The 25,095-nt window shown below is 40.1% G+C and overlaps 8 protein-coding genes across 8 annotated transcripts; 4 read left to right on the top strand and 4 right to left on the bottom strand.

The window, feature by feature from the left end:
- Nucleotides 1-261: 261 nt before the first annotated feature.
- Nucleotides 262-804, bottom strand: EAE97_005779 (uncharacterized protein; the record flags this gene model as incomplete). The annotated part of the gene is made up of 1 exon (XM_038876292.1): nt 262-804. The coding sequence occupies one exon, from the start codon at nt 802-804 to the stop codon at nt 262-264; it is 543 nt and encodes a 180-aa protein (XP_038732768.1).
- Nucleotides 805-5,849: 5,045 nt separating this feature from the next.
- On the bottom strand, nt 5,850-9,311 carry EAE97_005778 (uncharacterized protein; the record flags this gene model as incomplete). Its single annotated transcript, XM_038876291.1, has 1 exon — nt 5,850-9,311. One exon carries the CDS (start codon nt 9,309-9,311, stop codon nt 5,850-5,852), a length of 3,462 nt encoding a protein of 1,153 aa, XP_038732767.1.
- A 1,798-nt stretch (nt 9,312-11,109) lies between these two features.
- On the top strand, nt 11,110-12,049 carry EAE97_005777 (uncharacterized protein; the record flags this gene model as incomplete). The annotated part of the gene is made up of 2 exons (XM_038876290.1): nt 11,110-11,142; nt 11,204-12,049. The coding sequence occupies 2 exons, from the start codon at nt 11,110-11,112 to the stop codon at nt 12,047-12,049; spliced, it is 879 nt and encodes a 292-aa protein (XP_038732766.1).
- Nucleotides 12,050-12,791: 742 nt separating this feature from the next.
- EAE97_005776 (uncharacterized protein) lies at nt 12,792-14,035 on the bottom strand (the record flags this gene model as incomplete). The annotated part of the gene is made up of 3 exons (XM_038876289.1): nt 12,792-13,028; nt 13,085-13,826; nt 13,878-14,035. 3 exons carry the CDS (start codon nt 14,033-14,035, stop codon nt 12,792-12,794), a joined length of 1,137 nt encoding a protein of 378 aa, XP_038732765.1.
- Nucleotides 14,036-14,620: 585 nt separating this feature from the next.
- Nucleotides 14,621-15,143, top strand: EAE97_005775 (uncharacterized protein; the record flags this gene model as incomplete). Its single annotated transcript, XM_038876288.1, has 3 exons — nt 14,621-14,716; nt 14,781-14,855; nt 14,937-15,143. The coding sequence occupies 3 exons, from the start codon at nt 14,621-14,623 to the stop codon at nt 15,141-15,143; spliced, it is 378 nt and encodes a 125-aa protein (XP_038732764.1).
- A 986-nt stretch (nt 15,144-16,129) lies between these two features.
- Nucleotides 16,130-16,833, bottom strand: EAE97_005774 (uncharacterized protein; the record flags this gene model as incomplete). Its single annotated transcript, XM_038876287.1, has 3 exons — nt 16,130-16,232; nt 16,296-16,628; nt 16,721-16,833. The coding sequence occupies 3 exons, from the start codon at nt 16,831-16,833 to the stop codon at nt 16,130-16,132; spliced, it is 549 nt and encodes a 182-aa protein (XP_038732763.1).
- A 603-nt stretch (nt 16,834-17,436) lies between these two features.
- EAE97_005773 (uncharacterized protein) lies at nt 17,437-19,924 on the top strand. Its single transcript, XM_038876286.1, has 2 exons — nt 17,437-17,964; nt 18,064-19,924. The coding sequence occupies exons 1-2, from the start codon at nt 17,873-17,875 to the stop codon at nt 19,586-19,588; spliced, it is 1,617 nt and encodes a 538-aa protein (XP_038732762.1). The 5' UTR covers nt 17,437-17,872; the 3' UTR covers nt 19,589-19,924.
- Nucleotides 19,925-23,222: 3,298 nt separating this feature from the next.
- Nucleotides 23,223-24,569, top strand: EAE97_005772 (uncharacterized protein; the record flags this gene model as incomplete). Its single annotated transcript, XM_038876285.1, has 6 exons — nt 23,223-23,468; nt 23,543-23,645; nt 23,723-23,856; nt 23,978-23,996; nt 24,050-24,312; nt 24,375-24,569. 6 exons carry the CDS (start codon nt 23,223-23,225, stop codon nt 24,567-24,569), a joined length of 960 nt encoding a protein of 319 aa, XP_038732761.1.
- Between the last annotated feature and the right edge of the window lie 526 nt (nt 24,570-25,095).

The raw sequence follows: 25,095 nt of genomic DNA, 5'->3' as shown, positions 1-25,095 counted from the left end.
ATGAAGTCTGTCCAACGCTATATTAAGTAAAGGCGACTTAGAATTTCATATTATTTTCTACTCCATTGAAATTTAGTAGTTTTTCATAATGGATTTCTCGCAAAATTCACAAATTGATTCTTGAATTTCAGAACGATTCAATAATCCAAATCGAAGAGATGATAGATTAGCAAACTACAAATGCCAGATAGCCTAGACACCCATTCTAATTCTAAGAGATAACAAGTAAAACAAACGCAAACGCCGTCCATAAAAAACTACCTATCCTCTGTGAGATCCTCTACCAGTACTACCAGTTGCAACTCCTCGTGTTTTTCCACTCGTAGGGGCCTTTTTCTTTGTATCCCTGTTTGCTGGCTTATCCGTTTGTTTCTTAGCCTTTTCTTCATTCTTCTTCCGCTCTTTTTCTTCGTTTTTTGATGACTTATCCGCCTGTTTCTTAGCCTCTTTTTCATCCTTCTTCTTCTTTTCTTCTTCAGCCTTCTTCCGATCTCTAACAAGTGGGTAGTTCTCAAGCTCTTTATATTCCATGATCTCCGATGCACTTTCCGTATACGTCCCATAAATCTGGCTCCAAGCATATAGACGACCTCTCAAGTGCTTGAATTCATCTTTATCAACCCGTTTATTAAGCAGTGCTCTCAAACGAGCTTGATCGATATATCCCAGTTCTAGGAGGTAATTACCGTTGGCTTCAGGATTAGTAAGTAGCTGATAGTGGTATTCTAGCTTGAGTTCGTTCTCAAGTCGTTTAGCCTCTGGTATGGCAGAAGCTGCAGCAGCTATATTACCAAGACGTCCCATGATGGAAAAGTGTGGTTTTAAGTGGCTTTATATATACGTGTGTATGTGTGTGCACGGCGAATGTAAGTGAGCAAATATAGAAGAATAATATTAGAGAGCTTGATTGACTTTGAAGATAATGATGTTGATTTTATTTATTTGAGAGATTTTGATGGAAACCCCCTCTTTTTATATCTTTTTAATTATCTTTCTCAATTATCTTTTCAGTATCTAAACATTAAGGTTATTCAAACGGTCTTGGAAAATCCAGGTCTAGATACCGAACTCATCTTTGTAGACTCATCCTACTAACGTAAGAGACCGTTATAAGACGTGTTAGACCCTATGTCTAATTACAGGCATCAACGATATCAGAGGGTAAAGGCAGGGTATGAATTGAACAAGTAATATTCTAACAACAGAAAAAGAGATACTAGAAAGACTAGAAAGAGTATCCAGTCATAGTGTGAGTAACTAAAGTGTTTATATTACTTGATTCTATCAGGGTTTTGGTTTATTCTGTAAGCATTCAAACTTCTTTAAAACTTTATATATAAGTCAACTACCCCACTTTCCGACCACCCCCTGTTTCCGATCACCTAAAAAAATCATATTATTCATACTTAAAACTTTAATAACTCAATAACTATTGAATTTCAATAAAATCACTTATAAAATCACTTTCTATAGCACTAGAGCTATTATTTCTTTCAATTTCATAATCTCTTATTTCAATTTGTATACATTTTATAGCTTTAATCTTTATAAATTTCGAATTTGGAAATATTATAATCTTTCATTTTTTTCTAAATAATATTTTATTTAATTGATATTTTAGTTTTCTAATTTTATTTTTTGTTTTTAAAAGTTTATAATCTTTAATATTAAATCCTTTTATAATCTTACAAAATAATAATCTTTATATTAATAAATCAATCTTTTTTTCTTGAATTATTATATCTCTATATTTTCTAATATCAATTCCTTTTTGAGGAGTTTTTTATTAAATAAATAATAAATATATATTTTATTAAAAAATAAAATTATTATTAAATTCAGAATTAAATAATAAAACTTTTTTATTATTATTTTTAAGCAAAAATTGATTTATAAGAGATTTAGTTATATTTTTAAATTAAAGATTATTAGTTTACTATTCAAACTTAATATTTTGAATAATTAAATCTTTTATTTTAGCCTTCTAATAGCAAAAAAGGAAATTGTACTTTCTAATTAATAAGGAATTGGATAATAGATTTAATTTATTAAATTCAATTCAATATATACTTTTTAAAAATGAAAATATAGATAAATTAAGTGATTGTAGTATATATAATATATATAATAAAAGAAATAAGAAATATATATTATTATTAAAGTATTCTGATATAAATATTGTAATTTTATAATTTCTATATTCATTCAAAATAAGAAGTTTTGAATTTTCTGATTGAATAGAGATAATTTAAGGGATATAGATCTTTTTCAATTATTCTAAAGCTATAATATCTATAATCCATTTATTTTCTATAATAATAAAGTTCTAATCCTTAAATAGAATCAAATTAATTGGAAACTATTATTATTGAATTAATTTTTTCTTATATATTATAAAAAGAGTAATACTTTTTTTATTAATTAAAATATATTTTATAAAAAAAATTCAAATTTGAGATTCAGATTACTTTTTTTGAATAAATCTTTGATTAATACTTTTTATTATTAGTTTATTAAAACTTTAATTTTTTATTATATCTATTTTATTTATATTTCATTTATTAGCTAGTTTAATAGCCTTGATTTTAGAAATTGTGAGATTTCGAAACTACTTTTTAATAATATTAGATATAGTATCTAAAACTTATATAGAATCGATTTGATATTATTTCTTAATTTCAATATTAGAATATTTTTAAAAAAAGCTATATATTCATTTCTTTTTAAATAAGAGATTCTTTTCTTATATAATAAAGAGATACTTTATTATTTCTTTGATTTAATAATATATAAAATTAATATTAAAAGCTTTCTATATTAATATTTATTTTATTAATTGATTTTTTTGAATTAGAAATAACTTTTGAAGTATTTGAATATCTTTTTAATATAAAACTTTATTATATATTTAATTATAAAATATAATATATAGAATATTATAATTCAAATTAGCTTTTTGTATATTTATTTTATTTATAATTATTTTAAAAATCTTTATAATATCTTTTTTTGATATATTTATTCTTTATATTACAATTATAATAATATCAAAATTTCAAATCAATTAATTAAAGTATTATTGAGTTATTCAAAGTGTAAATTTTATAATTACTCAAAGCAATATGGTTTTTGAGATGGTCGAAAAGAGAGGGTGGTTGGAAAGTGGGGTAATTGACTTAGATACTATATTTTGATTGTACTTATTAGCTACATATTTACAGTTTGTAACTCAAATACCTGTTGAGAAGAGATTCGCATACTAATATTATACAGATAGAGCTAATCCTACTCTATACTGATGAAACTCTGATAATTAATAAAATCTCATCTTATAGATACTAAAATATTTATTGGATAGGAGTAACATAATCTACAGCGTTTCAAAGTCTCAAAGTCTATTCTAAGCTTTCTATTGCATCCTATAGAGAGTTGTGAACTTATTAATAGATTGCGAGACCGGGTTCGCACCCGAGTTGGAAGAGACAAAACCACGAGAAGACGGAGACCATGACCGTAACGGTAACCGCTGCCAAAGTTATAATTGGAATCAGAGACCTTGTAGTTCGAGTGGACCTAGAGAATGCTTCTTATGAAATGAAGCTCATCATGTTACTTGTAATCACTCTTACAAAGCAATTATTCAAATCTATTTCAAGAACGACTCGATCAAAAATTTACCTCAATCGTTGACATTGTCGCGAATCTTCACTAGGAAATGCTTCTTCCAAGCCGGCGCGAGAGTATGATTGTTTAAGAAGCTCTTCATCACCCGAGTAAGTTCGCACACCTATTATTAAACGGCAATACCAGAAAATGTATTGTAGATAGTACTCATTATACGCAACTAATCAGTCCCACCTCCTATCGAACTAAAATTTGAAATCACGCAAGATAAGAATTGGCAGAGGAGAATTGAGCGCAATAGAATATAAATAACAAGAATCAGACAGAAGAAGACTAATAAATGCAGATCGAGAGGCCTTTATGTGTCAGGTTTGAATATAAGTTTACTATCTATAAGATCTTACTAGAGTAATGAGAGTATACAAAAATAAAAATATATATTTCCGAAGAGGAGGGAAATTATAATATCTAAAAACAATTTTCAAAGCATCTATATAATCTCAACTACCTTTCGTAACAAATCCGAAACTACAATCTCAGATTTCGAAGTCAAGAAAGAAGTTCCCGTTGAGATTGAAGATATTACACATATACAACGAAGATAAAACTGATCAAATAGAACTTCAGAAGACCCCCTTGATAGTCACTACTATCTAATTGCTTCTATAAAACGAAAACGTATTTAAAGCCTTAGAATTCAAATCGTCTTATATAGTCTTAAATTGAAGAAGAATCCTAAATAAATCAACAAATAAACAGATAATATAACTAAGAGTGGAGAGTTCTCTCTTTCTTATTACTCATTCTTAGTCTAATCATCGCTTTTTCCGACGAGCGAACTCATTTTAATTCTTTCGATTGATTAGATAATGTAAGTGATACAAATAATTCCGAATAGTTTAAATAATTTGAACACTTTCAATTATTTCTATTCCTATATATCCCATCCAAAGATTCTCCATTTCTTCAAATTATCAATACCAGCAAAATCCTCATTCAAATCACGTGCTCCTTCACCCCAGCAAGCCCCCTAGCTCACAGCACCCGTGTTTGCTTATATATATACCTTTTTCTGGCTCTGACCACCATCAAAAACATCCTCCAAAATGTAACGAACGGGCTTGTGGTTTAGTGGTATAATGTTCCCTTAGCATGGGAGAGGTCCGGCGTTCGATTCGCCGCTAGTCCATCTTTTTTGTTTTTTTTTTCCATCCCCATAATCCTCTCTCCCCAATATTCACTTTTCCATTTTTTCCGATCAAATTAGGTATTATTTCGAGGTTGTTACATGGTTGTGAAGAGTTACTTTTTTGGATGATGCTGGTGGTGGGAATAATCATCCCTCTTCTCTTTTCCCTTGCGTGGATGTGGGGTAAGAAATAATTTTATGGGGCGGGTGGGCTTCGCTTGTGGTTTGCAGTCTCCTATCATTTTGTTGTGTGGTGTTAGATTTTTCTTGGGGGGGCTGAAATAAAGATATAAGATCGTATTCTATCATTTAAGCAAGGGATAATGGAAATGTAGAGTTTCACGCAATTCTGATTCAAAACTCCTCTCTTCAAGCCACCATTGACAGATCTTTAACCTCAATTTTGGATTCTGATTCATATCAAAGAGCTCCACATACATCATTTTTTGAAAGCCTGTTTTTTAAAGCTCGAAAGTAAAATTTTGCCCAACATGATAGAACGTATGCCACATTTTTGAACGGCATACTTCTCTTCTCGGCTATAGATTTTGAGTTGTACTTCTTCAAGCTCATGTCTCACCACCTGCTATATTTTGCATTTGTCATTCACGCACATAGTAGCATATTGAAAACAATAAAATTGAGTGAAAACTCTGTTTCCATTATGCTTTTCATATTGTTCATAGCTCAGGGTAATATTATACACACTATACACACTATACACTTTCTGACATCTTCCCAAAATTATCTCCATGGCCAATTATTTGACCTCCATTATCCACTCCCTTGAGTGCTCCTTCGTATCAAATTTGTAGAACCTCAACTCAAGATCTCGTACGTCAGAAAACCCATTTTATCTTCTATCAAACATAAAGCACATATAATAACATGCAATTGCTCATCCCTTCAATTCACCCATCATACTTGAATCCTTCGCTTTACTTCTTTACCCCCCTCCCCTCCTCTACCTTCTCCTTCCCCCTCCTCTCCATTCCTCACCTCGTACTATCATCCGAATAATAAAAAAATCCTATCGCTAACGCAATTTTGTAAAGAAAATAATCAAAAATGCGACAAGGCCAATAGCAATAACACACATCCAACAAGCCAATAATAACCATGCATATCTCTTTTGTTTTAATGCAAAAGATGAGAAGTCCCCATTTGTCCACCACACAATTATCCCATCCATTCGACCAGTTGCATACAATAATAAAATTGGAGGAAATAAGTTACACAAAGCCAATACTATGATTGAGATGCTTCTCTTGCGACGAGCTTCAATAATGATATGAGCAGGGTTTTGAGACCAAGGAGATAACTTGGGGTTTTCAAATAGATGCTTCCATGTATTTCCTTTCGAATCACGAGGGTTATCACCAAGTACAGGTTGGGATTCAAAGAAACCATCGGAAATTGCAGCATTTCGAATTTCCTGTAATTGACGAAGACTGTACAAATCTTGCCAGCTTGGACGCTTGGGAGGAGCAAGAGGTGATCGATAAACGAAGTCATTTGGAGTATCACTTTCAGCTCCCTGGTTCTTATTGCTACGAATAGGTGTTGAGGGTTGCTTAACAATCGGGCGATTTTCGATGTTTGAAGATGTATTAGTAGCAGATGCCTGCAGTGCGAAAGGCCGAAGGGTATTTGTTGGGTACTCCTTTGTTTTGTTATTCTGAGCAGGAACTTTAGCAGGCCTATTTGCCTGGATCAAACTAACACGCCTTGGTTCATGCTTCGAGTTCAAATGTAGATCCCTATAGAAGGCGCCTGGAGGACCTTTGATGAAAGGCTTTTGACCTTGAAGCTTTGAACTACCGGTAGCCTTCAGTTCGATATTGATCTCTTTGTGTTTGCTGCTGGTAGTTGACGTTGTCGCGAATAGTTCTTTCTTTGGACTAGCAATCTTCTCACCAAGGGCCAACACATATTGCCACGAACTGGATCGCTTTTTGTTCAATGGTGGTAGATTATCACTAGAACCGCCCAAAGCGATTCCTGGCTCCAATTCACCTGTCCAGTCGAATCTCAAGCGATCATTTACATGACCTTGATTTCCGGAAGGGACTTGCTGGCCTTGATTTGAATTTGTAAAGTCTGCACTTTCCTCGCTTGTATGTAGGGATGGCGGAATCAAATTGATGTTTTGACCACGAGTTGGCTTCATTTTTGGCGGAGAAGATTTGAATGGATTGGTATGAGTTTTGAGAAGGGGCTGTGGATTGTAGTTGTAATAATTCGGAGGTGGCCGTGTCCTATTTGAATCTGCAAGATATCCATTGACCTTGTGTTCTCTGAAAACAGGCAAAAACACAGGAATATGAGTCTTCTTTAGATCTCTTTGACGATAATCTCCATAGTATTCAACATTACCTGGATGATGCGGAATACGGTCTGAAGATCCGTAATCATCAATATGTAGTGGTTCCGTACTATCTGTGCCATCATCTGAGTTATCCGCAATGCTGCTTCCAGCTCTATTTACAAGACCCCCCATCATCATTGGTTCGTTTGGTTTGGAACGACCAAAAGGTCCCGCAGCACTGTCTGCCACAGTTTCCCAATCCTCGGCCTCAGTAGGTGTGGCATGTTTTTCGGACGATTCATGAGGTCGATCGTTAGGAGATTCTGGGGGAGAATCTGGAAGATTAACACTGTGACTAATCGGGATACGAACAACATTCTGATGATGAGCAGTAACCCAATTTTGTGCAATTGCTCCACGGTCATAAAAGGCTTGCGCCTGTGCTATGAAATCTCTTTGCTCAGTGCTAAGGCTTCCAGAGTCAGATGGGGGAGTATCTTCGACGTTGATTTTCCTTGAGAAATTTAATCCAGACCTTTGAGGTCGAGGATGCTCATTCCGGCGAGTTAACGAAGTCGATGCGCTTTCCATACTATAGACACTATAACCACTAGCACGACGGAGGGCTTTGCTGACTTCTCTCTCCAATGGCTGTCGCATGATAACCGGGTCCGTCCAATGAGGATCATCTCCATATACCGAAGGATCATCTGCTGGAGATATTATGACTTTTGGGGTTGCTTGGATTTTTGGTGTTGCGAAGGGAAACGAGGGCACATGCAGTTGCGCGGCGACGTCTGCTTCAGAGTCATCTACCTCAGAATCCATATCGTTAGTTCTCTGCTGCAAAACTTTTCGAGATACCCCTTTAGTTGTTTGAGTGAGTTTGTGTGTACCACTGCAGGAAGGCTGACCGGTTCCTTGAAATGTATTTGGAGCAATTGTTGGCACACCCAGAATTGGTATTTCGGGCAAAGTACGAGTTGGTGGCTGACAATTGGGCTCTTCGGCTACCCTAACAACTTTGCGCTGTTTGTGTATATTAAGAGCGGTGGGCAACATTTCTTCAGAGTCCAGTCTCATATTTAGGTCGAATTCTCGAATGTATTTTTGTTGATCTGAACCTCGAGTGGCGATTTCTCCTCGTAGAGGGCTTTTCTCGTTCATCTCTTCTTCACTATCGGTGTCAGCTCCTCCTCCGCTGGAGTGAAGATATTGCTTATAGATATTGCCAACAGTGCTAGTAGCTCGACGGAAGTCATAGCTGTGTCTCTGAGGAGTTGTGTCAGAAAAACCCTTGCGTATTGGTGATTGAACATCTCCTTGATTTGGTGTATACAAAGAATGCCGTGTCGGATGTTGAGGTTTTGTACGCGTCAGATCACCCAAACTCTCTCCTTCATCACTAATTGACGAGCCCGATAGTGCTTCGCCAAGAGGAGAATGATGAATAGGAAAGTCATGACCTTGACATTGAATGCTTGATTTGTCTCTGACATTTCCACCATGGCCTGATTGTCGAGCTTCTGGAGTAGATGGATCCTTTTCATCATTTTCTTTAACAAGCGCCATGTAACCTGACGCTTTCTTCCCAAAAGTGCCCTGGGCAATGTCGAGATTTGCTGGTTGCCGATGCGGAGCATTATTTTCTTCATCTATTATATCCTGTGTAATGGGTGAAGATACATTTGTAAGTGCGGTTTTTATGTTGCCAAGTAAAGAGCCAGACTCGCCCTTGACTGTTGATGGAAGACGTTGTGGTCTTGAGCGAGGAACCGGTGTGGAATTTTCAATATCAGACCCATAACGGCCTCCGAACAAGGCAGCAGGAGGTGGAGGAAGCGGTATATTTTGAAGAAACGACTCGACATTAGTACCGCGCTTTCTCTCTATCTTCTGGAGTGGAATTGAATCGGATCTTTCGGGTGGTTCGAAGAGATTGTGTGAAATTGCACGCCGTCCACTTAAGGTTTTTTTATTTCCTGATGTAATTGAGGAGTGGGCCGTATGCAGATCATCGAAGACTGCCCTGACTGGTGTTGGCTTATTGGAAGCAGAAGACAACTCGACTTCGTGAGAAGTTGATCTCGATCTGGGGTAGTCAGATGAGTCTGGTCGTTGACGATATGGGTTCTTGGATAGATTTTTGGAGATTTGTAGGTCTGCAAACCCAACCATCGAATGAGACATTATATTAAAGAAGACTGTCTATTAACAAGCATCGATAGACAGAAATGTGGGGTTTTACTATTGAAGTATTCACCGTGTTGATGGTACCTTGACTTGCGGCCGAATATTAACACAAGATTCAGTCGGTCAAGTAGAAATTTGACTCAATGATCGGTTGAGAGACAGCAGATTAAGAAAAGAAATCGTTCATAGTGCTTGGTACCAAATAGAGATGCACAGCGCCGAAAGATGGATTCTATAGTCGAAATCGCGTGTATCGTTGATGATGTAGAGTTCCTTGAGTTGTAGTCGAATTGAAAATGAATGGAAAAACGCACTCTTGTCGTGTTCAGCGGGTTGTATAAGAACGAGAGACTTTTTAATAAAAGAACGAATGGAGTTGGTAGCTGCGAGTGAATCGGTCTTCAAGAGGTTTGTCGTATGTTGTTGATTATTTTGTTATGATGTTGATATTTCAGGTAACTCTGAAAACGCGATCGGTTTGCCGGCATAAACAAATCATGTTTTCCTCAAGCGAATGAGGGGAAGAAGGATTTTCAGTTCAAACAGGCTTCACTATTGTGTGATCTACCTACTATACTTTTGATAGGCCACTCGATACCTCTGGCTAATACCAGGAGTGTATAATGAAGAGCTGACAGGCAATTGGAGAAATTTATGATACGAATGAGAACTTGAGGATTGGAAGTTGGAGTGATAGATTCATCTTGTGAAGGAACAGTTATTTAATTCTTTGAATTGAGAACAACCTGGTTGATATCATGGTCCGACATCGTTCCTTCCAATTCCAGACTAAAAAGGAGGGAACTCACAGTCTTACTTTTTCAAACCGCATGACTTACCAACATTGGCGGATTCTTTTGACCACCTATTATATATGCATTGGATGTTCAAAATCCATTGATACGCTTTCCCAGATTATGAGAAGATCTTGGAAGCTTATAATGATGATTTACTACTACATCATTATTTCCTTGCCAAGTTTCTTAGACGTCTGCTCAAGTTGTTGGGAAGCTCCTCTATCACTTAGTTGCGCCGAAATTCTCTTCAGGAGATGCAGAAGACTGCCCAAGTTTTGAGAAGAAGCTAATGATGCTGGTATACTGCTGCATCCTCGACCTCTTGCCAGCATCCCACGGAAGCTATTCCTACCTTCACTCTATACGAACTAAGAAACCTGGCAGGCGCTTGCTTCCCTTCTTAGCACACCAATACCCACTCATGCCCTCAATAGACTCTATGCATATCTAGATACTGTGCCCCCTTTATCGAGGTCGAAATTTGAATATTCTCTAGACGTAATCTCATGGGAGAACAGCAGGAATAGTTTACTTATACTCATAAAGGATCATCAATGAATTCAGCTCCTATCGTGATTCGGACTCTACAGTACCATCAAGTCTGAGGGTTTGGCATCATGATTCGAGTTTGGATCTATTGAATGTTGTCGGATTTCGGTAGTCATTGTCATTGACGTCGTTGTCGTTGACGAGAATATGAAGTGCAATAAAAGTGGAGATCAGATGTACCTTAACCATACTAGCGCCTCAAGCTCGGATAGTCTCGATTAGATAGCAAACGCTACATCTCCATCAATTCACACTCTACCACTGCACAATATTACTTTGTGAAAAAGATTTATTCTTCCCGACTTCAATACGAAACATACAGCAATTCGACTCTCGAGAGTATTGCCTGTCTGTTCCAAAAGTCGAGACATTACTTGACTCTACAATATTCGAAGCTCTTTAATAGGCAAAAAGCTCATACAAACCATACCAATACTCAACAATATAAGATGGAGCAAATCAAGGCTCTGAATGCTTTGGAGGTATTTATGATTCTCATCTGGTTTTACTCAGAATTGACACCAATGTGCTAACTGTATCAAGCCCTTCCTAGCTCTTACTAAATCTGCGACATCACCCCGCGCTGCTATCGACCTGATCACTCGAGCGACTGATGCTCCAGGAACCTACATATTCACCGAGCTTCTCCTCACTCCCCAAATTCAAGCTCTTTCTACCGCCCCTCCAGAGCAAGCAGCCTATCTCTCCCTTCTTAAGATCTTCAGTTATGGCACATACGCCGACTACACTAGCGATCCATCTCTCCCCACCCTTTCCGCAGCTCAAACCCTCAAACTCCGCCAGCTTTCCTTTCTCACCCTTGCCAAAAACCCCGCCGAATTGACTTACCCCAAACTTCAATCTGCCCTCGGTCTCTCCACTCCCCGCGAACTCGAAGACCTTGTCATCAGTACTATATACGCCGGTCTCATTACTTCTACGTTGGACCCATACAATCAAACGGTGCTTGTCTCCTCCGTCTCACCCCTCCGCGATGTTCCCCACTCCACAATCCCATCTATGCTCTCCACTCTCTCCGCCTGGTCCGCTCGTTGCACCACTACCCTCTCTTCCCTCGAATCTCAAATCGCCTCCATCAAAGCCGATGCCCAGCGCCGTCACCGCGATGAACAGGATTGGAACGCCCACGTCGAATCTCTCCTCGAACCCACTCCTCCCTCTGAGAATTCGTCAGGACCGACTGGCATCATGGGCAATATCCAAAGTCTAACGGGCAGAATGACAAGATCGTCTGGAAAACGCCACAACCGACTAGAGGGACAGTCTAGTGATGAAGAAATGGATGATGTGGATCCAGCGGGTGGTCAGCATAAGGATACACGAAGTTCGAAGAAGAGAGGTTTTGGCGGGTTAGGATTTGGGAAGTGAGTTGTTTTGCTGTCGCAGCTTCGAGCTTGTGACCAGTAGGACTCTTCACTGACCAATTCTTTAGCGCAGAAAATTTAGCTTCTTCAACGACTTCAGCAAGCCCAGAAGGCCCAGAAAAAATTCCTGGTATCCTCCGGAAATTATTTGGCTACAGGAACTCGTAGTTTCATACGCATGAAGATTTCTTATGTTGTGGCGAGGTATACCCCAATTCGTTTTCGGGCGTGGAAGCAGGAATCAATGATAAAAAGGTAGAAAGCAGTGCATACATTCTCACATTGGTTTAGTCAGGTTGGGCGGTTTCTATATGAAAATAATCATGCATTAAATGTATGAAGGAAGAGGATATCAAATTCACACGCTATTAGCTCCCACGCATACAAATAGATAAGTTAAGGAAAAAAACATAAAAGAGGTGCCATCACATCCTCTTTAAAGAGACGTCCAGTCTTTTTCGAGAAGAAGAATATAAAAACAAATAAAGTTCCTCCAAAATGATGAAAACAAATCAACTCAACGCCATTAAATCAACCTGTGATATCATCCTGCCTGTCTGCCAACCCTGTGTACAAAATCCCAAATCACATAACATGAAAGAGAGAATTGGTCCCCAGAACACCTCGCTCTATAAACAGAACTCCCAAAACTCCCTTCCTTTCCATCCCAGTTCCGAATGTGCTTTGCTTATGTTTCATGCAGTTGTTATACTTTTGCATTTAGCCTTCATCCATCAATCCTCACATTACAATCTCTTTCCAGGTACCAACGCAAATATTAGGACTAGTGCTGCATCGGTGATAGCTGTGACCATTAGGACCATGAGTGCACGTTTGTGGAGAAGCCTTCGAACAAATGGTTCTCGAATTTTGGAGAAAGACATGAATGTGTATTCACTGTATCCGGCCAGGGCAAGAATGGGATCGAGGGCATATTGGTGAGAACAGAGTGCATAGACACCAATGGTGAAGGGAAGAAGGAGCTAAGATCATGTTAGTACGGAGATGAAGAGTGTGAAGATAAATGTGAGATACGTACCCAAACACGAGTATGGTGGGGATAGTTGAGGAAGATTAGAATGAATCCAACCCAGAATGCGGCAAACATTGAAAGTAAGCCAACAATCAATCTCAACATCATCGAAGGGGGGACCAAGTTGCCTAGAGCTTTCATTCTTAAGAAGCCTGGGAAAGCATCCCTTTCCATTGCTTGGAAAACATAGTCCTTGGCTGCATCAAACACTTCCGGATCGTCGCGTCCTCTTTCCTCAATGGAAATGATGATATCTTGGGTGATGGAGTGTGGAAGAATAATCTCACGTTCAGCACCTGGGAGGAGGAAAGTATAGAGAATCTTCTCAGCAGAAGCTCGGATGTCGGCTCTCGCGACAGTGTGTGCAGGAGAGTTTGAATCTGACGTCAAATCCATAGGGCTGCTCATGAAACTTGGTCTAGGCCTTTCGCTAGACATGTTTCCCAGATCGTGGCCGTTACCATTGGATCCCAAACTATGAGAAGGAGAGTGTCCTTGTGGGGCAATAACCTCTCCAGTATCAGATTGTTCCCTGAGGAAGGCGGACATCTGAGCATCTTGGTTTTTCTCCTTTTCTGTAGTGAACATGGATGGTCCGGCGGGATTTGACATATCACCGAGATTTTCTAGAACAGCAGAAGATCGTTTTGATTGAGCATCTTCGCCTTTGGGTGTACCAATCATTACAGATCGTCGCAGTTCGCGAACATAGTGTCGGCATAACGACATATGTTGAGCAACATCAAGCCTGCCCTCACGTTAGTGATTGAATAGACAATTCAATGCAAGGAACACGAACCAAAAATCAAGGTAATCAACAGAGCGCTGCTGATCTCTCATATAAATATAGAAGGAGAATAGATCCACTGGGGGTAAAGTCCTTCTACTGAGCACCTCGAATAGAGTTGGAAGCCGATTACGATTTAGATCGGGTTGAGGGGAGCCGATTCCTGACATGTTGACAGAGACAAGACCAGAACTGGGTTGATTGGAAAGCGAAATGAATCGAATTGGAAGGGATTGCTCGAACTATTGGCTCTGCTTCTGCAAGGAGTTCTCAGGTGTTGTCGCAAATTGGAGGATTGTTGTGAAGTTGTTGTTGTCGTGGTAATGAAAAGAGAATATTGGAAAGAGCGTCGAAAGTCGGGATAAACTAAAAGAGTGAATAGGATCTGTTAAAAAAACTTAGAACCTGAGGAGAGTTTTTAAGTTTGCGACGCTCAGTCCAAATTAAAATTGAAGTCATAAACGTTATGTTATCGGCGTCGCACTGAATCCATTGACAAACTGTTCGCGGTTGTGGCCTCATAATATTATGTAATCAAGTGTAAGGCATCAACGATCTATTGAACTTTTCGGTTAACTAGCGCCTTCCACACTGAAGGAATTTCGAAATTCTAAGACTGCATTATTGAAGCTTAGACAAGACAACTTTTCACGACAAATCTCGCGACGAATCCTTCAGTACGTTAATATACCTCCCAGCCGAATCAATCGAAGATCGAAAATCGAAATCTCTCAGTTCTAACAAATATCTCAGAAATGTCGACGACCACTAAGAAGACCGGCGGCAAGGCCCAAAGATCCGCCATCGCTGATGTTGTTGCGCGCGAGTACACCATCCACCTCCACAAGAGAGTACGTCGAAATTGCGAAAAATAGGGCGTCGAAAATAGGCAGAAGACTGATAGCTTTGTTTTAGTTACATGGTGTTTCTTTCAAGAAGCGTGCCCCAAAGGCCATCAAGGAGATTAAGGCATTCGCTACTTTGTCAATGGTATGGATTTCCATCTAGCAAGATCGGCAGGAGGATACAACAAGGAATCAATACTGATGTTGGTATTTCATTAATCTATAGGGTACCACCGATGTCCGTCTCGATCCCCAATTGAACAAGAAGGTCTGGGAAGCTGGTATCAAGGGTGTTCCATTCAGACTCCGCGTACGAATCTCGAGAAAGCGTAACGACGAGGAGGGCGCCAAGGAGAAGTTGTACAGTTACGTCCAAGCCGTCAATGTCCAAAACCCCAAGGGTCTTCACACCGTTGTTGTTGAGGATGCATAAATGATAAAAATCAAATGGCATGGGGGATACTTCTGGAGTTGCTGCATTTCTGCTTGCTAAGGTAGCGGAAAATGAAAAGGTCTAACTTTCGATACCTAAATGCAGTCAATTGTTGTGGGAACATTTTCATGCACTTGTGATATTGGTCTGTGCTATGAGGCTGGGAGAAGGCAGATGGGGTCTTTTTCCGAGGAGATGGGGAAGTAATGCTTCTCCAGGCCATGCAAATGTGCATTGGAAATAGTGTGAGGTTACTTTTGGGCCATCGAAACATGCAAACAAGTGATGCATCAGAAACCCCCTTCGACATAATTTCTGCGAGCTTTGCAGTTCCCATATTTCATTGAGCATAGGAATCTTCAAATCTTGATACCACATTGCCAGACTTTCCTGCAGAATAACTGAATATTTTGTTTCTTGTTTCATTCCACCACGCATCACACATAGCCCACAGCGATAATCACTACGTTCGCGACCTTGAGCGATGGCAAAGAATCCTGAAAACCCAAAAATGAGCTGCTCATATAAAGTCAACATGGCTATGGCCAGTGGACGAATGGTTGAAGGGCCGAGTTTACAATCAAGGATGAGAAGCCCGCTTTGTGCATTGGCCTAGGTAGGTCCTTGAAAGGTTTTCCTATCGCGACGCCCTTTCGTAAAAAGCAAACATCAGACTCGGTCAAAATCGACAATCGGAAATAGGTTTCATGAAGTAGGTCTCACGTCATAATGCATGCACATCAAATAGAGTTCAAGAACATTTAACAATGCGTTCGTTTGTATTGATTGAAGGTCCAAAATAAGGATACAACCTTCGAAGTCCCAATAGGACTACACCCTTCTGTACTATCCTGAGAATGCAGCAATAACCCAATGCCCGAGCCGAGACATAGACCAAAGTCCATTATGCACAATCTCCAATTCATAAACATATTGACGCCGGGTATCTGAATGACGATGTTTTTTACTCCTCCTTCCCCTAAATCCTATTCGTCATCAATGTCTTGGTGACGACCATTAACTTTCTTTTGAAACTCCTCGGGGTTCTTGTCCCACAATTCTGCGGCTTCGCCGTTCAATGGTGATGCACTGTGATGTATGTTAGCCTAGGTCTTATACTCATTCACTCATATCAGGATTCCTCAAACATACTTATTAGGTTCGCCCAAGAGACTCTGCAAACTCAACAATACCGTTTGAATATTATAAGCGGCTGTCCACTTATCCTTCAAAATATCCAAGCAAATTCTACCAGAGAAATCGACATTAGGATGATAAATAGGAGTCTTGAAGAGAACGGTTGGTGGTGCGTAGGGATAGTTTGATGGAAACGCAAAAGATAACTTGAATTTCTTAGATGCATACGGGGTATCATCTGGCCCATCGATAGTCGCGGTCCAGGAAAGAAGATTGCCATCTGCGGAGGGGAACGCGGAGATACCAGGGGCGGCCGAGGTCATGAGTTGCATTAATTCGGTTTGAAGACTGGAAGGATAGAATGAGGGATTAGTATTGGATTTCTGGAATGTAGATTGGGAAATGGGAAGAGGTCAAGGTATGCAAGGGAGAGAACAAACCGTTTAGTAGTACTCTGAGCATCGGGACCTTTACGAGGAGCAAGTTTGGCAGCTTGAGCGGGTGGCACGTCGCCTGGGGAAGTGTTCTGTGTATCCTCCATAGCGTAATTCATGACGATAATCTTTTTTGGAGGAAGAATAGGAATGCAATCCAATTAAGTAGGTGAAGTATTTGTAACTGAGAAATTGATCAGTAAGGAGTACTAGTGTAGAAGAGAGACAGAAACGGACAAAGGTGGTTTAGTGGATGAGGAATGTATAAAAAGAAATGCCAATCTGAAAGCAATTGGCAATTGTGTGGAAAGAAGCAAACGGAGGGTTATTTCTAGAAGAAGAAGAAGAAGAAGAAGAAGAAAAAGAGAAGAGAAACAAAGAAATTCTTTTGGGAACCTTTTGGGAGTTTTTTATCGATTTGAATTTTTGATGTATATGTGTGGTGAATGTAATCTTACAAAAGTGTTGTGATGTGAAGTGATGTGATGTGATGTGATGTGATGTGATGTGATGTGATGTGAAGTGAAGGAAGATGTAAGAAAGTGTGTTTATTGTGTAGGAAAGAAAGGGTTGATGTTTAAAGTAATAAAGAAGGATTGGAGGTTGGAGGTTGGAGGTTGGACTTTGTTTATTTCGACCTTCTCTTTTTTTTAGGCAGGGTAGCCATAGAAACGCGAACGGACGGCATTAGGTCTTTAGTACGCGTTCCCTACGTAGTAATAAGCAGTCACCAGTCACCAGTCACCAGTCACCAGTCACCAGTCACCAGTCACCAGTCATCAGTCATCAGTCACCAATTTTCGTGATTCGCGACTTAAAGTGTTAATTGAAACCAAGACGCATCAAGACGCGCTTCATACATTCAATTACTGTCTGTAATAATAATTTAATTGGTTTATAAGAAAACAATCAATAGTTTGGGGTTCACAATAATTCACAATAACTCACAATAACTCACAACAATTCCCACTTCTTGGATAGTTAATTGGTTAAGTTTCTACTCTAGTACCTATTCTCCCAAGGTTCTTCCATTGGCACCCACGTAGCTTCGTTCGTTTTCTTTCTACCATATACGTTTTGAATCAAGTGGTGGGGTTTGGAAAGACATCCATCCCGCGTTCGTCCATTTTTAACGTCGTTCTTCTCAATCTAAAAGTTATGGCAATGCAGATGTCACAGATGGACCCGCTGCCCCGCGACCTACCTTTTCGAATCATTTCGAAAACCATAGGTCGCGGTGCTTATGCATCGTAAGTCGAAAATACTACAATACCAGCTTGGTGCTCTTTGCTATACTCGGAATTACAATATATGTATACATGTATGTGTGTATGCTAATAATTGCGTAGAATCAAGAAAGCCATCCCTCCAACTGATTCCACTCCAGTATTCGCAGTCAAATTCATACACAAAGCTTATGCAGTCAAGCATGGCCGGATTTCGTCGAAGCAAATTGCCATGGAGGTTTCACTGCATTCCCATATTGGACGACATCCAAATATTATAGAGTGGTTTGCGACGGGCGAGGATGCTGTGTGGAAGTGGATTGCTATGGAGTATGCAGAGGGGGGAGACTTATTCGACAAAATTGAAGCAGATGTTGGAGTCAAAGAAGATATTGCACATTTCTACTTTACACAACTGATTGGGGGAGTAAATTATATGCATCAGAAAGGCGTGGGTCATCGAGATATCAAGCCTGAGAATATATTACTATCGAGTAGTGGCGATTTGAAGATTGCGGATTTTGGATTGGCAACACTATTTGAATATAATGGAGCGAGAAAACTCAGTACCACTATGTGTGGTAGCCCTCCATACATTGCACCGGAAGTCATCTCTTGCTCTAGGAGTACTCAAACCAAGGTGAAGGGTGCAGGATACGCTGCAAATATGGTGGATATTTGGTCATGCGGGGTCGTCTTATTTGTGCTCTTGGTGGGAAATACACCTTGGGATCAACCTACTTCTGAAAGCTGGGAATTCGATGAATACGTAAAATCCAATGGACGCAGTTCAGATGAATTATGGCGAAGATTGCCGACTTCGGTTCTATCATTACTAAGAGGCATGATGAATGTCGATGTATCCAAACGCTTTAACTTTGAACACATCAAACGACATCCATGGTACACACGCAAGAATCCACTTCTCACCACCGATGGTAAGATGAGCGATCCATTAGGTCTTGCTACTCAAATGTTAGCAAATCTTCGTATCGACTTCAAGCAAAAGCCAAGTGCATCACAGCTTAGTCAAGATGCAATGCAACTCGATAGTCATAACTTTGCATTCACGCAACCAGAAGCTCCCGTCATGGATATGCAATTTGACTGGGAACGACCACCTCGTGTATTACCCACATCTCAACCCGCCGAGACTACATGTAATTTCCAACTTCCATCACCAGTGGCATCGAACCATGGAGATGCCACACTCGCAGATGAACCTTCCATGTCTCAATTTTCATCCAATCCTACTGTCGCTCTTCGTCTCACACAACATGCTCGTCAATTTCAAGACATTCTCCCGAATTACTCGCTTACGCGATTCTTTTCCCATCTTCCCGTTCCTCAATTGCTGACTCTTCTTTCTGAATCTTTGCATGCGATGAACATACCAGTGCCACCCTTGGCACAATTGCAAAATAGTCAATTGCATGCAGCGTGGATCAAGGTACGAGCGGTAGATAGTAGAAGATGTGGGATGAATGGGGAAATCGTTTTGGATTCTTATGAGACGGAAGAGATTGAATTGGTGGAGGTGAGATTTGTGAAGGTTAAGGGAGATCCATTAGAGTGGAGACGATTCTTTAAGAGAGTGGTGGTGGCATGTAAGGAGGGAGTCTACATACCGGATATTGATGATGTATAGAGGTATGAAGTCGAAGGTGGAGAGTCGAAGGTGGAGAGGGGGTTTGGAGTATGGTTGAATGAATTATGGCTGGATGGGTTGGATAGGAAATGGAGGGACTCAAGAGCTATCATATGATATCTGGATTATAGGATTGCAGAAGCTGATTAAGGTAGGGATTTGGATAACCTGATAGTAGGTTAGGAAAGGAAAGGAACACAGACCACCCATGATATCCCCTTCGAAGCGAAACGAAACGAAACGATGATGATGACTTTACGTAGTTACTTAGATAGATTCTTCGTCCATATTCTATTTCTAGAAAGCAATTAATGTTAATTTGACTTTTCTTTTTTTGATACACCTGCCTTTTGTTTGGTTCGAAAATTGATGTTACAGAAGATTATCTGAGATCGGAAGGGAGTATTGGGAGAGGGGGGGGATAGGAGGGGGTAAAACCTTGGGCATTTGGTTTGATTTCAAGGATTGAAGGAGAGATATCAACAGGCAACAATCCAAACAATCAAATAACGATTCTGCCAATTTCAACCCTCAACATTTCTTCAAACAAGCCGTACTTGTTGCGTTTAGCTAACAAGCACTCATAAGTCCATTCGACAACTCTACAGTACTTTCATATCGCGTTGCTCTCACGGATAGCTATCTAGAAGTCGCATCTATTGAGTATTGTTGAATATGAATATCTAGCTTGCTCTTGAGATATCTCAGGGAGGGATCTTGATAATATGTATGTATCTGGCGTTAGTTAGTTGGTTAGTTAGTTAGTGAGTGAGTGAGTGAGTGAGTGAGTGAGTGAGTGAGTGAGTGAGTGAGTGAGTGAGTGAGTGAGTGAGTGATTTTTCCAGCGAGTAATGCATTGTATTCTTATTGTTCTTTTTATGGTGTTGTAGTTGTACTGTCTTTGTTTGTATGTTGTGTATAGGTAGGTGGGTGTATGTATTGACTACTGAGGAGTGACTACTGAGGAGTGAGGAGTGAGCGTGAGGAATCTTCTGTAATAATTATCTTTTTCTATATCGCGTTTCGGTTAAAGTTATGATGGATGGAGTGAGTTGCGCATTTTGTTGGTTTGTGGTAGGTAGGTAGGTGTCTAAGGACTATATGTATCGATGGTTTGCTTTGGGTATTTTCTTGCGTGGTGCGTGTTTGGGTATATTTTAACTGGGTGGTTTGTGTATTTGTAGTTTTTGTGTATTCTTTTTTGTGCGATGGTATGTATGATGGGATGTATGATGGGATGTGTAAGTAAGTCTTGAGATTTGAAAAGAGGAGATGAGATGGTATCTATCTATCTATCTATCGATCTATCTGTCTATCTATCTGTCTGTCCTGAGTTCGGAGTAGAAATTTTACAGTGATGAGTGATGCAATGCAATGCAATGTTCCAAAGCGAGGGAATGTTAGATTGCTAAGGCATATGATGAAAAGGCTCTCTTAACTAACATATAACATATAAAGTAGATAAGTTTTGTCTTTCCCAACGCGTGAGTGTGTGAATTCCCTTTACACGATCTTTCTTTTTCTTTTCGAGATAGATAGCTGGTGAATCGTTATATAGATCAAATCTGGGTTCACCAATCCTGTCCTGAAACTTGGACTTGGAGATTATACATATGGTACGTATGTTGCAACATACTTCAAAAATCCAAGCTTTTGGAAGTAGGTATACAAACATATTTACGCTTTTATTTTCATAATGTTCATCTAGCGATTTCAATGCGTAGGTAACCGATATATATCACTCCGTGTGATGGTATTGCTCCCGTGATATAGGTATCAAAAAGGAAGTCTTCATCTGAACTTGCAGTTCGTGTGCTTATATATAGATAGGCTAGCTTCATTCATAACTTGATACTGCAACCGCGTTGAAGTGCTACACTACTCACACACACACTATATATCTAGCAATCTGAAGCTCTCGCACAAGTTACAACTATATCTGTACTGTTGGACAACAATGATAATCATGATAATCGTGATCAAACAAAGCGAACCGTGTCCGAACTCCCAGTACAGCAGCAACGTCTGTATGTACAAGACCCGAACAACGCCAAACAAACACTGCATAAATCCACTTTCTCACCACCAAAATTACATTCTTCATCTCTCCAGCACTCTATTCCTGCTTCCCCAAAGCAAGAAGAACCAACCACACACAAAAAACCACGAACATGCCCGACACCCCCCGCATCAACGAGTACCTAAACCAGATCTTCGATCTCGCAAGCGCGCTCACGGCAAGCGAAATGCGCATCGCGCAACTCTCCGGCCGCGAGCGCGAAGCCCAACGCATCTACGCCCGCGGATCCCAGGAATTGCTCGAGCTAGCCGAGCGCGTGCAGGAGAACAATTCGCGGCATCTTCGTCTGCAGCAGGAGATGGAGCGCAAGCGAGCCATGCTGTGCGCGTGCGCCGTCGTGGGCTCTGTGTTTGCTTCAGTTTTGCTGGCGCAGGTTTGTGAGATTTTGTGATTTTTTTGAGAAGGGGGGAGGGGAGGAGTCGGATTTAGGGTTGGGTTTCTTGAGGTCGGTTCCATTTACTTACTGACTTACTCCTTCGATCGCACAATCTCCTGGTTAGTTTAGTGATTCCAAAATCAAGATTTCTCATTGCTATTTAATTCTTAAGTAAGAGATAACCCACAAAAATATAAAACAAAAAATATAAATATAAATAAATCATCAGCCCACTCACTCTCCCTCCCTCCATCAAATCAAGTATCACCCAACCAACCGAATTTGAAAATCCATACCTAATAACTCAATTTCAACTTCCAAGCACCTCATTAAACACACTTTTAGTCCAGATGATAGCTCGCTAGAGATAAGTTTTCATAACATGTATATATGCATTGACATTGATATCAAAAATCCAAATAATATAAATCTAACCGCATCCCCTTCCACAACCCTGTGTATGTTACACAGATGTATCAGAATTATTTTTGTGGTAAGATTGATGCTTGAGTAGGTATGCATGATTGATGACTCACCACTTGAATCGACTTTTGCCTGAAAAATCATGTGGTCACGCGCCGCAAACGCGTCTTGACTCACACATGGATATATGTATATCGAGACTTACCTAGGTAGGTGGCGCATATGGCCAATCATTCAGTCTCAAACTATGCAGTCTGCCTAAATCAAGATAGGCAGACAGGCAGACATGGTAAAGTATAAGTGAAGCTTGGAGTTTGTATTTCTCCTTCTAAAACATTCTTCTCCCTTTAATGTTTTCTTCTTCTTCATCAACAAGAAGATAAAAAGAAAGGAAGACTGCTCATTTTACGATCTCTTCAAAAACCTGGACAGGGCTCGCTGAAGAAGAGCTTCTCCATGAATTGGTAAAAGCTGTGGATATATCTGAGAGTGCAAATTATTGCTGCGGTGGTAGCATTCCTATCACAGCCCCTGACGATTCGTCTTCCAACCAGAAAGAGCCCACAGAAGGCAAGTAATATCTTTTCAGTCCAGGCCTTACTCTCTTACTCTCAAGACAAAGTTAACCTAGTTCTTGATCAGATTTCGACCAATCTTTTCAGCAGCAGGTGCCCCCGATCGCGCTTCGCTGGGACTCCAAGCCAGGAAATTTATGTGAGAAGATAGTATTCTCTGTTCCCACGACTTCCAAGTCAATGGAAGCGCTTCTTCAGACCTGTGTCCCGGCGTCGTTCGGTCTCGGAGGAAAAAATGTGCTTGATGAAACATATTGTAAAGCCGGCAAGCTCGATAGAAGCCAGTTTTCCATCGACTTCCACCCGCACGACTATGGAATCCTTGATGTCATTGCTCAAACATTGCTACAGGATGTTTCTCAAACAGACTTTTTACGGAACAGGGGAGATCATCGAGGTGTGCTTGCCGAATTATACAAGCTCAATGTAAGTGCCGTTCGTCGGGGATATTGTAAAGCTTTGTGGAGAAAGCCCGACTGACACAATGCAATGTGGTTCAGATCTATTCTGGCCCCAGCGGGAAATTCAAAGCACATGTGGACACGCCACGTGGCACGAGACAGTTTGGTTCTCTAGTCGTCTGTCTTCCATATTCTCATCAAGGTCAGTATATCCATTTCTCTCCCCTACTCGTTGCTCTCTTCACCTTCTGCAATCAATATAGATCTAATTTCATGCAGGTGGACAATTGCGCATCACCCACAGAGACTCTAACACTTTCTTTGACTGGGGCAATAAATCGGACAGCATCCAATGGGCTGCGTTCTATAGTGACTGCGAGCACGAGGTACTCGAGGTCACCAGTGGTCATCGTGTGACGTTGACCTATAATCTCTATATCTCGCAGAAAATTGGTATCCCCTTGCAAAAAAAACCTGGTAGCAGATCCGACCTTGTCGCCGTTATACGAAGTTGCGAGAAACATTTTGGTTCAGCCTGATTTCATGAAGAGAGGTATGTGCATTATTGTTCTGCCATATCGGAAGGCATCATTGACGTGTTGCTAGGTGGTGTGATTGGATTTTATTGTGACCATCTATATGCCCATACTCAAGAAGACACAGATGACATCATGCCATATACATTGAAGGGTATTGATATGACCATCTTTAATACGTTTCAATCGCTTGGTCTAGTGGTCAAAGCCTGTCCTGTGCTGGGCATGGATGATGACCTTGAGGATGAGGAACATATAACTCGAGCAGGAACTCAATTCCATGGAGTCGAGGAGAGTACCTTCAACGAACAATATAAAGATGATGTTCGATGGGTAAGCACTTAGCATCCCCGAATCCGTCGGCACGATTCCAATCCACTTACCAAGTAATGTAGTATCTCAAGTCGAAATGGCCGCATAAGAAGTATAAGAATGTAGCTTGGCTTAATGGTTGGGGAAGTAACAATTTGCCTGCATTCTATGGATTAGCATATGGGAATGAATCAACCATCATGTGCTTCCACTCCAAGGCTGCCATTCTAATTGAGGTACCAGCCTACGATGAAAGAATGGCAAAGGAACTGGCATGAAGGATTAATGCTATGGCTTCCAGATACATTGAAATCTTGAAAGGATGTGTGGCCTTCAACATAAAATTGTGTAGCTTGCAAAGTTTATGAGCTCAGAGATAGGAATTTTAAAGTTTAGTGCGCATCTATATGACTTCATATGATGAACATGGCCGTGCAAAAACAATGAGCTCAATCAAATTGAAGCTGTATTCAAGATTTTGATATGTAATATTTTGGGTCGCCTTTTTATATTGATGTTGATACCACTGGTGTACCCATCTCGTGGACAAAGAAGATGGATGTCCGTGAATGTTCGATGTTGAAGAGTTTATCACGTGATGGAGAAGAGCCCACCGAGCCACCCAATGAAAAAAAAGCCACCGGCCTCGGAGGGTTAATGATTTCCTACCGACAAATCATTCGAAAATATTCATTTGGTGGGGCACGTGGGGTTGAAGAGACTCCAGAGAGAGAGAAGCCCAAGAGGTCTATGAGGTCTATTTCGTGCACAGATCATTCACCGACCCTTGCATAATCGGTCTTA

This window comes from Botrytis byssoidea (genome assembly GCF_014898295.1).
Source record: "Botrytis byssoidea strain MUCL 94 chromosome Unknown BBYS_010, whole genome shotgun sequence".
NCBI classification, from domain to species: Eukaryota; Fungi; Ascomycota; class Leotiomycetes; order Helotiales; family Sclerotiniaceae; genus Botrytis; species Botrytis byssoidea.
The sequence above is the reverse complement of the archived record's forward strand: the minus strand, read 5'-3'. Positions and strand labels throughout refer to the sequence as shown.